General features: G+C 49.5%; 1 protein-coding gene across 2 annotated transcripts; it reads left to right on the forward strand.

Annotated features, from left to right (window-relative positions):
- Positions 1–4,003: 4,003 nt before the first annotated feature.
- On the forward strand, positions 4,004–14,078 carry AEN (apoptosis enhancing nuclease). Of its 2 annotated transcripts, none has more exons than XM_074353944.1 (4): positions 4,004–4,102; positions 8,294–8,897; positions 11,254–11,454; positions 12,059–14,078. In XM_074353944.1, exons 2-4 carry the CDS (start codon positions 8,358–8,360, stop codon positions 12,293–12,295), a joined length of 978 nt encoding a protein of 325 aa, XP_074210045.1. In that variant the 5' UTR covers positions 4,004–4,102; positions 8,294–8,357; the 3' UTR covers positions 12,296–14,078. The 2 variants fall into 2 exon arrangements, with proteins under 2 accessions (XP_074210045.1, XP_010961236.2); XM_010962934.3 differs by lacking the exon at positions 4,004–4,102 and adding an exon at positions 7,985–8,115.
- Positions 14,079–14,370: the final 292 nt, after the last annotated feature.

Here is a 14,370-nt window from a genome sequence, read left to right on the forward strand (position 1 = left end):
AAAGTCAGTGTTGGATCAAGGGCGCTAGTAGAGGGTGAATCTCCTTGAATATAATGAGTAAATCATCTACCTTGGCTCCCAGAATTGCGTCAGCTTCACACCTTCTAATACATCAGATTTTAAAGTGCATCAGGAAGCTGTTACTTAGCTTATTAAAACAGAGATTGCCGGGCCCCACCCACCCCTGAGTTTCTGAGTCAGTTGGTCCAACACATTTCCAGGGGATGCCTAGGCTGCTGGTTTAGGAACACACTTGGGGAAGCGCTGCTATAAAAAATGACCGAAAATGATCAGTATCTGCCTTTATTTCTGTACCTGGTCCAGCAGTATGGGAATCCCCACAGCATCCCAAATAGTCCTCAAAGCAGGCACACTAGGAAGGCAGAATGGTGCTTGGAGTGTGGCATAATGATTTTAAGTGCAAGCACATGTCAAGTCCTCTGTACTCAAGTGCTTCCAGATTGACAAGGTGGAGGGGGAAAGGGTGGGGTCCCTGGGGGCCGGGCTTGGATCATGGGCTTTCCCTCACCAAGCCCCAGCTTCAAGGGATCTGTTATAGAGAAGCACCAGTCTTTGCGGAAGAAGATAGTTTCACTTCAGGCATCAGAAGTTGAGGTCTCTAAAGCTTGAGGTTGGAGGTACTGCAATTCACAAGTGAAGATGCCAACATTGGGCTATCCATATTGCATACGTGTGGACCTTCAACTTTTTTGCTTGATCATATTTTTTATCATAAGTCTCAATAGTTACAAAGGATGTATTGTAAATACCAACGTCCTTAAAAATAAATGTACCTGAGGTGGGTGGGGAAGAAAAAAAAGTGTCCATAAATGAATGCAGTGGAGTCTAAATATCCTAGCAATTTGATAACAATATTAGCCATTTTTAAAGTACATGAAACAACTATTACTGACAATGTTAAATTTTACCTGCACCCTGTGCACTTGGAAAAGAGCAATGGTGAACAAATTTCCCCCATTATTTTGTGTTTCAGAAACAACTTACTGTGAAGAAACACCCTGCCCCATAAGACCAAGAAAAGACACCTGGGTTCCCCCATTGTGTATCTTTGATGAGGTATGGACATTCCAAATTCCCATTCTTTGCTTCTTTGGTGATTAGCTGAACTGGTGGGCTCACAGATCAATTGGAATAAAACGCTTTATTAAGCTTTTTTCTTCCCCCTGGTCCCTGAACTACGGCCCACCCTCAACCAGAGCCAGTTTACAATCCCTCCTTAATGACCTCTCCAGGGAACAGGCTGGCCTCAGGGTAAAACAATCTCCATATCTAATATCTGATCTGATCACTTGGCTTCCACATCCTGGTCTTTCTAGCCTTGATTACTCCTCCCTATAAAAGAAAACCTTTTCTGCTAGCTACCTTTGAGAGCTAAAAGAGCATTCTCCATATTGCAATAAATCTGCCTCCTCCCCCCCAGTCCTTTCAAATAAAATCTCTGCTTACTAAATCTGGATTTATTTTTCATTGACATTATTTGTTTTTATTTACATTTTATATTACATTTACATGCAATATTCTTTTTACTTTTTGAACTTATATTTTCATTCAGCTTCTGCTATGGAGCTTTATCCTAGCATAATATATTTTCCTGCTTGGCAATATTTGCTGCAGAATCCAATCCTACATTTTTTTTCATCAAATAATTCTTTGCAGCTTTTGTGTGTGTGTGTGGGTAATTAGGTTTATTTATATGTTTGTTTGTTTGTTTTAATGGAGATACTGGGGATCAAACCCAGGACCTGATGCATGCTAAGCATGTGCTCCGCCACTGAGCTATACCCTCCCCCTGTCATACTTTTTTGTCACCAAATTTTACATATATATATATATAATTTAACTTGTTCACTCTAGAAAAATGTTCTGGGACCCATAAGGCTCCAAGTATTATTATTATTATTATTATTATTATTATTATTATTATTATTATTATTATTATTATTTTGCCTTCTGGATTGAGATATTGTTGTAATTATTTGTATTACATGTGAGCAAACAATAAACACACAGCATTTCATTATATGAGCTAACCTTTAAGCATAAAAAATAAATTTTCATTAGAAGTGCCATTGAAATTATGTCTCTTCTGGACATAGATTGAGCCAGTTACTTTTCCATTAAGTTTATAAATCTGGGGACGAATATCACTTTTTGCAAGAATGAGACAGAGTTGGGCCTTCTGCTTTGTTTTATGGGTGTAAGCACTGATAAACATTGTTCACATAAAAAACAGAAGTGGAAGGAGGTTTATTCTGGCAATGTCTCTCAGTTCTCCTAATTTCTGATAATTGTCTAGTTTCAAAAAAATTTTTAATGACCTATTAGCTGACAAAATGATTAAATCCTCCTTGGGTCATAGTGAAAGCAAAGAATTAGAAACTAGACTTGTAGAAGGATTTTTTGCCCACTTCTCAATAACAACCCATATTTAGAACAGCCTTATTTTGCTTCTTCTCTGGAGACTATCTTTATTTCCCAGGGTAATGCAACAGAGCAAGATTTAGAATGGTTGTGTGTGTGTAACTTTCCTTTGTAAAATGGGAGACAGCTGATTGTAAAAGACGAGTGGGCAGTTGGACCCCAAGGACTCGAGGCACATTCCCAGGTCTAGTCCTACGGGAGCTGACAATCTGATTATTGGCTCTCTTAAAAACCCTCTTTGCCCCCAGAGTTACCTCTCACAGAGTCTCCAGATCTGAATACAGCTGCTCTCCATTCTCTTCCCTTCTGCTCTCTTCCCCTCAGCGTTGCCTCCTAAGAAGCTCTGGAATCTGTCCCAAGCTCTTTATCCTCTCCACCACTCTGGCCACCAGGATCTTATCCTGCCTGAATGTCCACAATCACTCCCCTCCACCCCTCTTTCTCCTGGCGGGATCATTCCTCTGTTACTGCAGCAAGAGTGAACTCCTCCCAGTGCAAATCGCTGGTGAACCAGCTCTGGCTTCAACTCTTTCCAGCTTCCCCAAACTTTCAGGAGTCTGAGTAGAAGGACTGATTTTCTCTAGTGGCTTTATCCTTTGTCCTACTACCCTCAAATCTGTACCCTGGTCAGAAATAGCCAATTTCTGGACACACATACCCCTGGTCTTCTGAGTACTTTTGAGATGCCACTACTGCTTGCAAAATGGAGCTAGAAGGAAACTGACTGCCTCGATAAGGGTCTTTGGATCCTAGCTATTTCTCCTTAATTTTTTAAAATGTCAATTTCTTTCATTGTAAAACAGAAATAATAACGGTACATATCTCAAAGTATTCGTCTGATTAAATGGTTATGTTGCCCAGCATACTGTTAGTACTCATATAATAAATGCGAACTGTTTATTTTTTTTGTTGTTGTTATTCACGTTGCACTAAGTTGTCTGTTAGTCTCTGTTACTGTACAGACCATGAGCAACCAGGGTCCCCAGTGATTGTGCTTATTCTGTGTATCCCAATGCCGAGCCCATAATAGGAAGCTATTTTTTATGAGTAAAGTATTGTAAAAGGATAAATGAAAAAATAGAGCCGAAGGAGCAAACTTGACTTAAAAAAAAACTTTCTTTAGTGACCATCATGTATATTATTTCACTGAAATCCCCTGACCTAGCTGACGCGTCAGAACCAACAATTAATTGGTTAATGTTTATTATTTCACTGAAGTCTCGAGGAGGTAGGGGGTATTATTTCCATTCTGCAAATGTGGGTGTGTACGCTGTAAGTCATTCTGCCTTTAGTGCAGGGAGCTCACAGGAGCCCACATCCCGACCCAGGGAGCGGGATGGACTGGAACCTGGGGACACAGATGAGAGCCGACCCGGGAGAGAGGAGGCCAAGCGCGCCTCACCAGTCTCTTTAAAATTTCCCGCGGGCTTGGATGTCCTGTGGCACCAACCACGCCCCTTTGGGAGTCCCCGCCCCTCCTACTCCCAAGCGCCAACCGGCAGCTAGCCAGGCTCCCGGCCAATCAGAAGAGGTCCTAGGCGGGCGCTGCCATTTAGCGAGCCAATAGGCGGGCGACCGGAGCGGGACTTGCCCGGGCATGTGAGAGCTGCGGGCTGCCTGGACGCCACGTGCGAGCGTGAGGAGAATCGCGGGGCTTCAGGTGATCTCGGGGACCCTGCTGGGGATCGCGGGGTCGGGCGGGCTGACGCCATGAGCCCCTGGCCGCGGGGCCCTGCGCCTTGTGTCCGCCCCCGGCCTGCGCGGCGGACGCCCCGGCCGGGCCGATCCGGCTCCCGGGATCCGCGGTGTGCAGGCCTGGCCTCGGGCGCAGCCTGGTCCCGGCCTCATCTGCTCCGGGGTCTCGGGCCTGAGAGGCGGCTCTGGGCGATGAGGCTCGGCCTGGTGGGCGTCTGCTGGGCGCCAAGAACAGGGAGTGACCAACGCCCCAGTCCTTGCCGGGGTGAGGCCAGGCCTCCCACACGTCACTTCTCGGAGAACGCCGGCGGCTGGGGAAGACAGTGCGGGGCTTTCCTCGGACTTTTCTTGTCTCGTGAACTTCCTGGTAGCATAGGGGACTTTATAGAGCCAACCTTTCTCAATTTCGGGCGATTATTAGTATCATGGCTTGGTGGGGGGGCGCGCTCTTTAAAATGCAGATTCTCAGGCCCTGTTTCCCCAAATGGCAGATAAGAAGGTGTGGGGGTAGACCTAGAAATCGGCCTTTTACAAGATGTCTTAATTGATTCTGGTAATGAACTGCTTTTGGGAAGCCCTTAACCTAGTTGGATGCTCCGGTTAAATAAACCCTCGTTTTCTGTTAGGAGACTCTGTCTTGGTCCAGTTCATCTAGCTCTGGTTCTGGGCTGGAGAGAGATATGTTCGCCTTCACTAAAAGAGTTGTTATTAGAGCAAAACTCTTCCCCAGCCTCACTGAGCTCCATGTGGGGGCCCAGGATGAGGGAGGCGTGCCCTTCCTGATTAATTGTTGGTTCTGACGCGTCAGCTAGGTCAGGGCTTGTAGAGAGGACTGTTTTCATCTCTTGGAACACAAGGCCACAGAGACCTTGTTTCTTAGGGATCCTAACTTGTGCGACCTTTGGAACCTTGCCAGTAGTGTCAGGGAGGCCACCGACCGACCGTAGCCCGGCCTCAACTCCTGACCGGGAGGAGAAAGTAAAGGGCCCTCCTCTCCAACGGAAGTCATTTATTAGTGGGATCAGTCTGTCTTCTTAGTCCTCATTCTCCCTATTGCTGGGCTGAGGCAAACTGAGGTTCTGTATTTGTCAGGCCGAATATGTGGCTTGTTAACGTGAGGAAGCTGATTATAGTTAAGGAGCCTCTTTAACAAGGAGAAGGCTTCTTGGGGAAGGAATAAGCAAGCAGAGGAGGATGAGTCAGAATGGGTCACCTGTCCCAAAACTCTAGGGAGATTGATGGCTCCCATCTATCTCTGGATTTTAGGGTGGGAGGGGCGAGGGGAGATAATTAGTTTTGTTTGTTTATTTATTTATTAATGGAAGTACTGGGGATTGAACCCAGGACCTCAAGCAAGCTAAGCATGCACCCTACCACTGAGCAGTTAAGTGCATCCCCACCTTCCCCCGCATCCGTCTCTGGATTAAACTCAAATTTTTGCCGCTGTCCAGGGACAATTCTCTCTCACTGTCCCCACTTCACTCATCACCTCATCCCCTACCTTCTTGCTTTCCAACTGCTGCACCAAACTCCTTGCCTTCCCACAGTGGATGTGCTTTGCCTCTTGGACTTTGTCTGTCTGGATGCCCTTCCCTTCCTGGGCTGCCTGGCAGACCTTTCTGAAACCCTTCAAAGTGCTTCTCTTTCCCCCCAGCTCCTGCCAACTGCCAGGCCTTCTCTGATCCAGCGTTTCTGCTTTTTCAAATACCTGGCTTGGTGAGTCAGGCATGAGTCCTTAGTCCATGGCTCCCATCCTCAGCACACCCTTGTAAGTTTCTGACTGTCTCTCACTTTCCCCACCTAGAGTTCCTGAAGATGTTCCTCCAGCTCTGTAGTCCCCACAGGTTGGCAGAGAGCAGGCCTGGTGTCAGCTCCGTTCACACACTTCTGGGGGAGGATCTGCTCCATGCCAAGTCACAGGGTGGCTGTTGGAGAAGGGACAGAGACAAACAAGGCTCTATCCCTGCCTTCAGAGTGCTCTGAGGCAGACTGTAATTACTGACTTTGAAGGGTGTAGTAAATTCTCTGATTGTGCTGTCAGAGCACAGAGGGGTGAACTTCTTTGCTCCCCAGCTAGACTGTAAATGTCTGGGGTCAGGGCTACTGCTCCATATTTCAGTGACCTCCTGAGGTACCTCTGGGGCTCCCTCACTTGACCAGCAGAGACCAGTTGGGGACATTAATTGAGGGTAGGAACAGCTTGGGGAAAAGCCACCAGTGTGCTGGACTTTACCTAGAGTGGGGGCAGAAGGTTAAGTGGTAAAAAGTGGAGAAGAGTAGTTCCTGCAGCCAGGCCCACCTTGTGCCTCACGGCCAAATGGCATCAGGGTGCTGGTGGGCCCCTCTTCCTCCATCGTGGGGTACTTCTCTCAGGCCTTTTCCCCTGATGTGGCCACTCATTCCTCTCCCTTCCACCTGGAGGGATGCTATTCCACCTTCACCCAGACTTGACCTCCTCCCCTGGCACTTCACACGCAGCCCTTCACACACTTTCTGCTTCATTTCTGTCTCTGCAGTGACACTAAACTCCTTGGAGTCCAGGATTCATTTTTGTAACTCTCTGCCCAGCACTTGGCCCAGTTGGGACCCCAGAGGCCTCTGTGGCATTGGCCTATGCAACCCAGAGGCATAAAGGGTTGTTCCTGAAGGGCTTCCTGGAGGACACAGAAAGGGTATGAGGGATGTGAGTGGGAAGGGAGGCAGGAGGAAGGCCTGTGGGAGGGGCCAGTGAGTCCAGGCTGAGGCAGCTCTGGCCTGGGAAGAGCTGGTAACCAACCATGAGCTGGAGTCCTCAGCTCTCGGGGCAGAGTGGGTGGAGGAGGGAGCAGGTAGTTAGTTATTGAGCCCCTACTGCATGTAATATACACAGATCCCAGCACACATAGATTGGGCCATTTCCTCTTCCCCTAAGAAGGGTAGTCAGGCCATTTTACATGCAAAGAATCTGACACTCAGTGGTTAGGTAACATACAAAGCTGAGTTAGCCCCTGCTTTGCCTACTTCAAAGCCCTGGTTTTCTGGTGTTTTAAAAATGTGCCAGCTGACTTAGCACAGCAAACAAGAGGAAGCTTTCCCAGCTACATCTGCTGTTGGGAAGATGCTGGCCTGATTGCATGGGATTTGCAAACCCATGTGAACATCAAACCTTTCCTGTGGCAGTGGTTTGCAACAGCATCTCTTCTCAGGGTTGGAGAACTTGTGGGAGGGTATCACAGAAATCTGCAGCACTATAGAGCAGGGTTTTTTTCTGTTTCTCTTTAAGATTTGAGCTGGTTTACCAGCACACCAGTGCCTATAGGCTTCAGTGATAAAACTACACATCCAACTATTTTTAAATGTTTGTAGACATTGTTGTGATGAATGAATTAGAAAGTCATTTAGTGGATTACATCATTTTTGTTAACACATACCCCAAAACAACTATTGTGAGCTTCCTGTGAAATATTTTCTCCAGGTTCTGCTGTGGAAATGTGCCTTCACATTTCATGAAGATTTTTGGTTTTATTTTTAATGGGACTTCATATATATACCTTTTCTGTAACCTTTATTTTCCCGTAACTATACCTTTCTAAAATTTTTGATACTAACATTATTGCAGGTAAACTACGGCTTGGAGGTTGAGAGCGTGGATTCTGAGTTTACATCAGCCTTTGTTACTAATTGAGCAAGTTTCTTAACTTCTATGCCTCAGTTTTTTTTGAAGATTTAAAATTTTTGTTGAAATATCTTTTATTTAAATTTTTATTTAGCTATTTTAAAATTGAATTATAGTTGATCAACAATGTTGTGTTAGTTTCAGGTGTACAGCAAAGTGATTCAATTATATATACATATATATATATTCTTTTTCAGATTCTTTTTCATTACAGGTTATAGGCCTCAGCTTCTGTACCTGTATATGAGGATAATGATACTTTGTTCAAGTTTTTGGGAAGACTGAGTGATTCCATGTGTGATTCCGCATGTGAGATTGACTGTGTGAGTGCGATTATTATTAAAATAGGTCTGTGACTCCACTTGGGATCCTGAGACAAAGTATAGGGCTCTAGGGCAGCCCGGCAGTAAACACTGCAGGGAGGAAGTGGGGGATGGAGGGGCAGGGCTGGCCTGGCACCCTCCTCACCCAGCCCCTCTGCCCTCTGTGTTCTCTCCCCAGGTTGTTGCCTCACTGGCAGGTTACCTCCCAGGCCTCCCTTGCCCTGAGCGGTGAGCTGATTGGGATGGTACCCCGGGAAGCTCCTGAGTCTGCCCAGTGCCTGTGTCCTTCCCTGGCCAGCCTGAATGCCAAGGATGTGCTTCGGAGGAAGCACAAGAGGAGGAGCCGACAGCACCAGCGGTTCATGGCCCGGAAGGCTTTGCTTCAGGAGCAGGGGCTGCTGAGCACACCCCCAGAACCGGGATCCTCCCCACTGCCCATGCGGTGGGGGGCACCGCCTGGCAGGGAAGCCTCCAGCAGGGCGAGGCAGCATCCAAAGGCTGAATCTGGAAATGCCTCTGCCAGCAGAAAGCCCACCCCCAGGGAATTTGCTGGGCCCGTGCCCACCAGGTGCGTGGCTATCGACTGTGAGATGGTGGGCACGGGACCCCGAGGGCGAGTGAGTGAGCTGGCCCGCTGCTCCGTGGTGAGTTACCATGGCGACGTCCTCTACGACAAGTACATCCGGCCTGAGATGCCCATCGTGGACTACCGTACTCGCTGGAGTGGCATCACTCGGCAGCACATGCGCAAGGCCATCCCCTTCCAGGTGGCCCAGAAGGAGGTGAGGTCAGGGCTGGGGGCTTGTCTGGGTCAGTGTGATGGGCTGGGAAGAGCAGTCCCTGGTCTGAGTCAACACTTAGCCAGCCTCTGGAAGCGAGAGACCTCAGGAAACTTACTTCTCCAAACAGTGGGTTTTTTCTCCATAGAAAAGGGTGAATAGAAATCTGCCCTTCCTGCATGGAAGGACTGCTGGGGTGTTCGCGATCGTTTTTGTGGAAAGGCTGTGCGGACTGTAAGATTTGAAATAGCTTACGCTCTGCATTTGCTTTTCTGTTATAAAAGTGTTACATGTCTGCATAAAATTTGTAAGGCCCATGGTGGTATCACCTTCAGGTGTTTTTTCATTGCTTTGAAAAAAATTAATTAGTGGTTGGAACCACACTAACATGCCAGGAATGTCCCAAACATCCTTGAGCATGGGAGATGCCTAAATCCTTATTAACAATTCTGGATCCTTGTCCCCAGACCACTCCATAGAGATTCTAATCCAGCAGGTCTCTAATCCTTGGGAGGGTTCTGGTGTGTGTGTTCCTAAAAGCCATCACACTGTTCAAACTTGCACAATAAAAACCTTAGAGCTAATAGGGAAAATGGGGTTAGGGACACAACCCTCAGAAAACTTCATCAGTGACAGCCAAAAATAAAAAGATAGAAACTTAATAATAGTGGTAGCGCCATTTTGCATAGGTTCAGTGGTTAAGAAATGCATAAATACACCAGTAAGTATGGCACTTTGCCTTGAAAAAGCCCTGGAACTCTCGGGGAAGTGGGTGTCAGGAGGGTGGCGGCCAGCACTATGGTGGAAGGGTGGAGGGAGTTACCAGAAGTCAGGAAGTGGGGACGCCAGGTGCAGGCAGCTGTGGCTCAGCAGGCAGGTGAATTAAGCTGGCTGGTAGGTGTTGGAGGTGTGGGCACTTTGTGGATTCCCTGGTGTCTCAGTGCAGCTGGGTGCGGTTCCTGCATTCACGGGGTGTTTCTCAAGGGCGAAATTTGCGTTATTCTTAAATCAAGTCCTAATACGTTAACCACTGTTGGACCATTTTGCATTTTCAAAAGAAGGGTTGTAGCAGAACTACGTAACATTTCTGGGTTATTTGTGGGATTAGGTAAATTTAGGAGATACCCGTATAAGTCATCTTGTGTCTTCCTTTTTCACATAAGATACAGCCTACGCATATCTTTCAAAAGGTTGTTTATCAAGCAGGCTGATCAGGAGTGGGAGGAGCAGGAAAGGAGGCCTATGGAGAACCCTCTAGCTCTTTGGTGCTTCCCTCGACCTGCCAAGAGCAGGACCACTTTTGATCTGCCCAGACTCTGAGCCAGTGTGGAGTGCGCTACATGGCTTGTGTGTGTGTGAGGGGTGACTGGGGTAGGTGGCACTCCCCTACCACAGAAGTCTAAACGCACCTTACCCATATGCTGTGAGAGCTGAGTTTAGCGATAATCCACACTTGGCACCAGCAGAGGCAGGCCGTGGGAGGCCAGCGGCGGGAGATAAGGAGATCCAAGCCCAGTAAAGAGGGTGTTGCAGGCCCGTGGCTCTGGTTGTGGCCTCCCCGGGGCCTGAGGAGGGTGGAAGGCGGGAAAGAAAGGAACACATTGTGCCGATGGTCAGAGCTGAGCCGGAGGGCAGACTTCGAGGGTGAGAAATGGGAGTCGTGTACAGCAGAGGGGCAACGGGATGGAATCCTGAAGGGAGGGACTGTTCTGTTAATAGTATAGAAGCTGCTGTTGGTGATAATGTCTCCAGTGCCCTGCCCAGTTTTGTGACTTCACCCAGCGGGTCTCCACTGAGCACCCACTGTGTGCTGAGCATTCGTTGATCATCACTAGTCCAGGAAAACATGGTCCCTGCATGTTACAATGAGCTTACAGTAGGGGGAGGTGGACAGACCCTGCTGGAGCTAAACATGTCCTTAGAAAATGTGTGAATCTCCCCCTAAGGAGGGAACAGGAGGAGGCCTCCCAACCTTCAAGCTGAGACCTGCTGGGTGGGGCGGGAGGGCTGGCGAGGGCTTCCAGGCTGAGAGAGAAGGGCCTGTGCCAGCAGGGAGGAGTGCTTTTATCGGGTGACCTACCGCCCGAGAGCTCCCTGATGCTCAGGACCACCCCGTCAGGGCTGTTGGCAGCTTTCCTGTTTTGCAGGTGTGGGGGATGCTTATGCACACCCCTGGGTATGGTGAGTAGTGAGTAGAGGGTCTGGATTCAAACTTGGGCAGCCTGGTTGAGGGGGGGAGCCCATGGTCTCCCCGCTCCGTGCTGCCTCCCTCCAAAGGGCTCCCCGCACCCCTGATTAGGGTGTCGGGATGTGTCTTGTGCCCACCTGATGGTGGGGCCCTCCTGACTCCTGCTTATAGATCCTGAAGCTCCTGAAGGGCAAGGTGGTGGTGGGCCACGCGCTACACAACGACTTCCAGGCTCTCAAATACGTCCACCCTCGGGGCCAGACCCGGGATACCACTTATGTCCCGAACCTCCTCAGCCAGCCAGGCCTCCACACCCGGACCCGGGTCTCTCTCAAGGACCTGGCCCTGCAGCTGCTGCACAAGAAAATCCAGGTACGTGGTGCAGGAGCATTGGGCAGAGGGTGTGGGGAGAAGGCCTGGCCTCCATGCCCTTTGGACCACGGACAGGCCATGCCTCCAGCCTCCCAGTCAGGTCCCGGGGCTCCCGCGTGTAGCCCTGGGGGTTTTCCCTCCACAGTCCTCCTTCCCCAGTGTAGTGTGACAGCCAGCCACATCCCCCAGGCTGATCTCTTTCAGACCTGTCTCCTGCCCAGTTCCTGGCTCTGTCCCTGTGTTTTCATGTAGAACCTCATCTCCTGCAACCAGAGTGGAGCCTTCAGCCGGGACCCCGAGTAACTTGCTCCTGCTGCACCTCGTGTTCCTTATTCCATCTGCTTTATGAGCCTTTGAAGCAAGGATTTTTTTTTTTTCCACCATGTTTTATATTTGAAGAAACAGGCTTAGAGAAGCCAGCTGGCTTGTGGCACGGCTGAGATTCCACCACTTTGCTGGGTGACTAGGACCCATGCCCTTTTCACTGTACCAGGCAGTGCACCCCCATTCTGAGAATAAGCGCCCCTTGGCTTGTCCACAGAGTCCAGAGTGCCAGGCCTCCCACCAGGACTGCAGGCAGTGATGGGTGGGCTGTCATCCGCAGGTGGGCCAGCACGGGCACTCGTCGGTGGAAGATGCCATGACGGCCATGGAGCTCTACCGGCTGGTGGAGGTGCGGTGGGAAGAGCAGGAGGCCAGCAGCCTCCAGACACACGCTGAGGACAGAGACCCCGACAGCAGCACGGACATGGAGCAGTATATGGAGGACCAGTACTGGCCTGAGGACCTGGCCCAGGGCACCAGCAGAGGAATGGGGGAGGCGCAAGGCAAGAGGGAGTGAGGGAGGAGAGGCTCCCGTGGAGAGTGGGGTCAGGAGAGCACTAGGGCGTCATCCTGGCTGGGGCAGGATGCTGCCAGCTGCCCCAAGAGTCAGTGGAGTTGGGACCATCTGTCCTCTGAGCTCCCTTTGCCCCCAGCCCTCCCCTCTCCAGGGCTGTGGTCTGCTTTTTCCCCCTGACTCCTGTGGTTTTGCTAATGGCACTTTACAGACACCAGGAAAATGTCAGGTGGGCCAGCTGCTGGAGCCCAGCAGGAGTAGGGAAGGTGCCCACAGACAGCCCCAGGCTGTCATGCCTTCCCGCCCCCAAGGTGTGCTCTCTCCAGGGGTAATGTCTCCTCTGGGGGTGGTAGGGGGAGGGGTCAATGACCTGGACCTCCCTTAGCTCAGCTCAGTGGCCTGGGGTAAGGTTTTCTTCTGTTGTTGCCATCTACCTCTTCCTCCACAGTCATTTTCAGGTTCAGAATAAAGATGCCCTGAAGCTGTAGAGATAAGGCCATCTCTCTGTAGACTTCAGGGACATTTCTTCCCCTTCTCTCAGGACTGGCACTCTGGCTGAGCCATTGTAGGAACTACTAGGCTACAATGGAACAGCAGAGCCCACAGGCCCGTGGGGAGCTGGTCCTCATAGCTGCCAGACATCACTATTCTGGGAGGAGGGGAAACAGGCTTTGGGTAGAGACCAGCATGTTTATTTTGACCGAAATCAGGCATTCCTCCTGCCCACCCAGCACGAGGCTCTCTTAAGCAAAAGCCTGAGAAGCAAGACAGCAGTTTGAATTCTGGGACCCCGGTGCAGAATTGCCCATAAGGAACCTTTATTTATTGCGGGCAGGGCGGCGGGGCTGTAGAGGAGCAGAGGGCAGGTCCGCTGGGGCCAGGCTGGGCCTTGATGGCCATGCAGCTGTGCCTGCACTCGGGTGGGTGCCCCTAGTCACCATGGTGCTTGAGTTGTCTCCAGTTTTCTAAAAATGTTCTCTGTCAGGATTTCATCCCCCAGCCCTCTTTCCTTCTTTCTTCCTAAGGGGCAATTCTGGGGTACTGGCATAACCAAGAGCTCAGGTCACACAGGACCTTTGAACCCCATCTTTGCTTGCCACTTAATGGCTTGGAGACTTAGGCAAGTGTGTGACCTCTCTTGAGTCTGTTGCCTCATCTGTAAAACAAGGATAGTGATACAGCCTACCTCACAGGGTTACGAGGATGAAGTGCTAACTCCTTGGCACAGTGCTCGGCACATAGTGAGCTGAGGTCAGTGTGAGCAGCTCTTTCTCTTTAAGGATTGGTGTCAGCCTCTTCTGGATAACCCTTGAACATGCCCTCGGGTTGAGTGGCCTTGGCCCAGGCAGAACGGTCCTTGTGGCTGTTGCAGCAGGTGGGGCCCAGGTCGGTGAGGACACAAGGTGGAAGTTCCGGCTCTCACCGTTCCCTGTGCTGCATGACCTGTCTTCACTCAGCGTCCCTCCGCTGCAGGCAGGAAGTGACAATGGATTTCATGTCAGTGTGAGCAAGTTTCCTGGACCAGGAAGGAAGAGACACTACTGAAACCACACTACTGTGAACTCGAGACCACAGATTGTTCTGGGAGCTGATTGAGTCACTGTCTGCTGCTGGCCTGGCTCCAGGACTTAAAAGTGTAGCTGACGCCACACTCACAGCCAAGCTATAGCTTCAGTTCTTTGGTCTGCTGGTTGAGGGAGGATGGAGCAGTGGGGAAACATACTGGATTTAAAATTGGCTTTGTAAAACCATTTGTTCTGGAATAAAACTCAATTGGAAAACTGGGTGAATTGGCCTTTTCTTTGAATTCTTCCACTAGGGTGGGAGGCTGGCTTGGTGGAGGGTTTGGGGGCTACTGGGACACGGAATCTTGCTCACAGCTTTCGCCTTTGAGGTGGGTGGCTTTCAAGATGATGCTATGGGATGTGGCAAGAAAATACTAGAACTGCAGAATATGTTTCTTTTTTAATTTTATAACTGCCCTGTTATATAGAGCACAATTTTATTAAACTTGTTTCTCTGAAGGTATGTACTCACTTTTTTCTCTTAAAATTTTTTTAGTTTTAAATGAAAATAGA

The sequence above is a fragment of the Camelus bactrianus genome, chromosome 27 (genome assembly GCF_048773025.1).
Source record: "Camelus bactrianus isolate YW-2024 breed Bactrian camel chromosome 27, ASM4877302v1, whole genome shotgun sequence".
In the NCBI taxonomy this organism is placed as follows: domain Eukaryota; kingdom Metazoa; phylum Chordata; class Mammalia; order Artiodactyla; family Camelidae; genus Camelus; species Camelus bactrianus.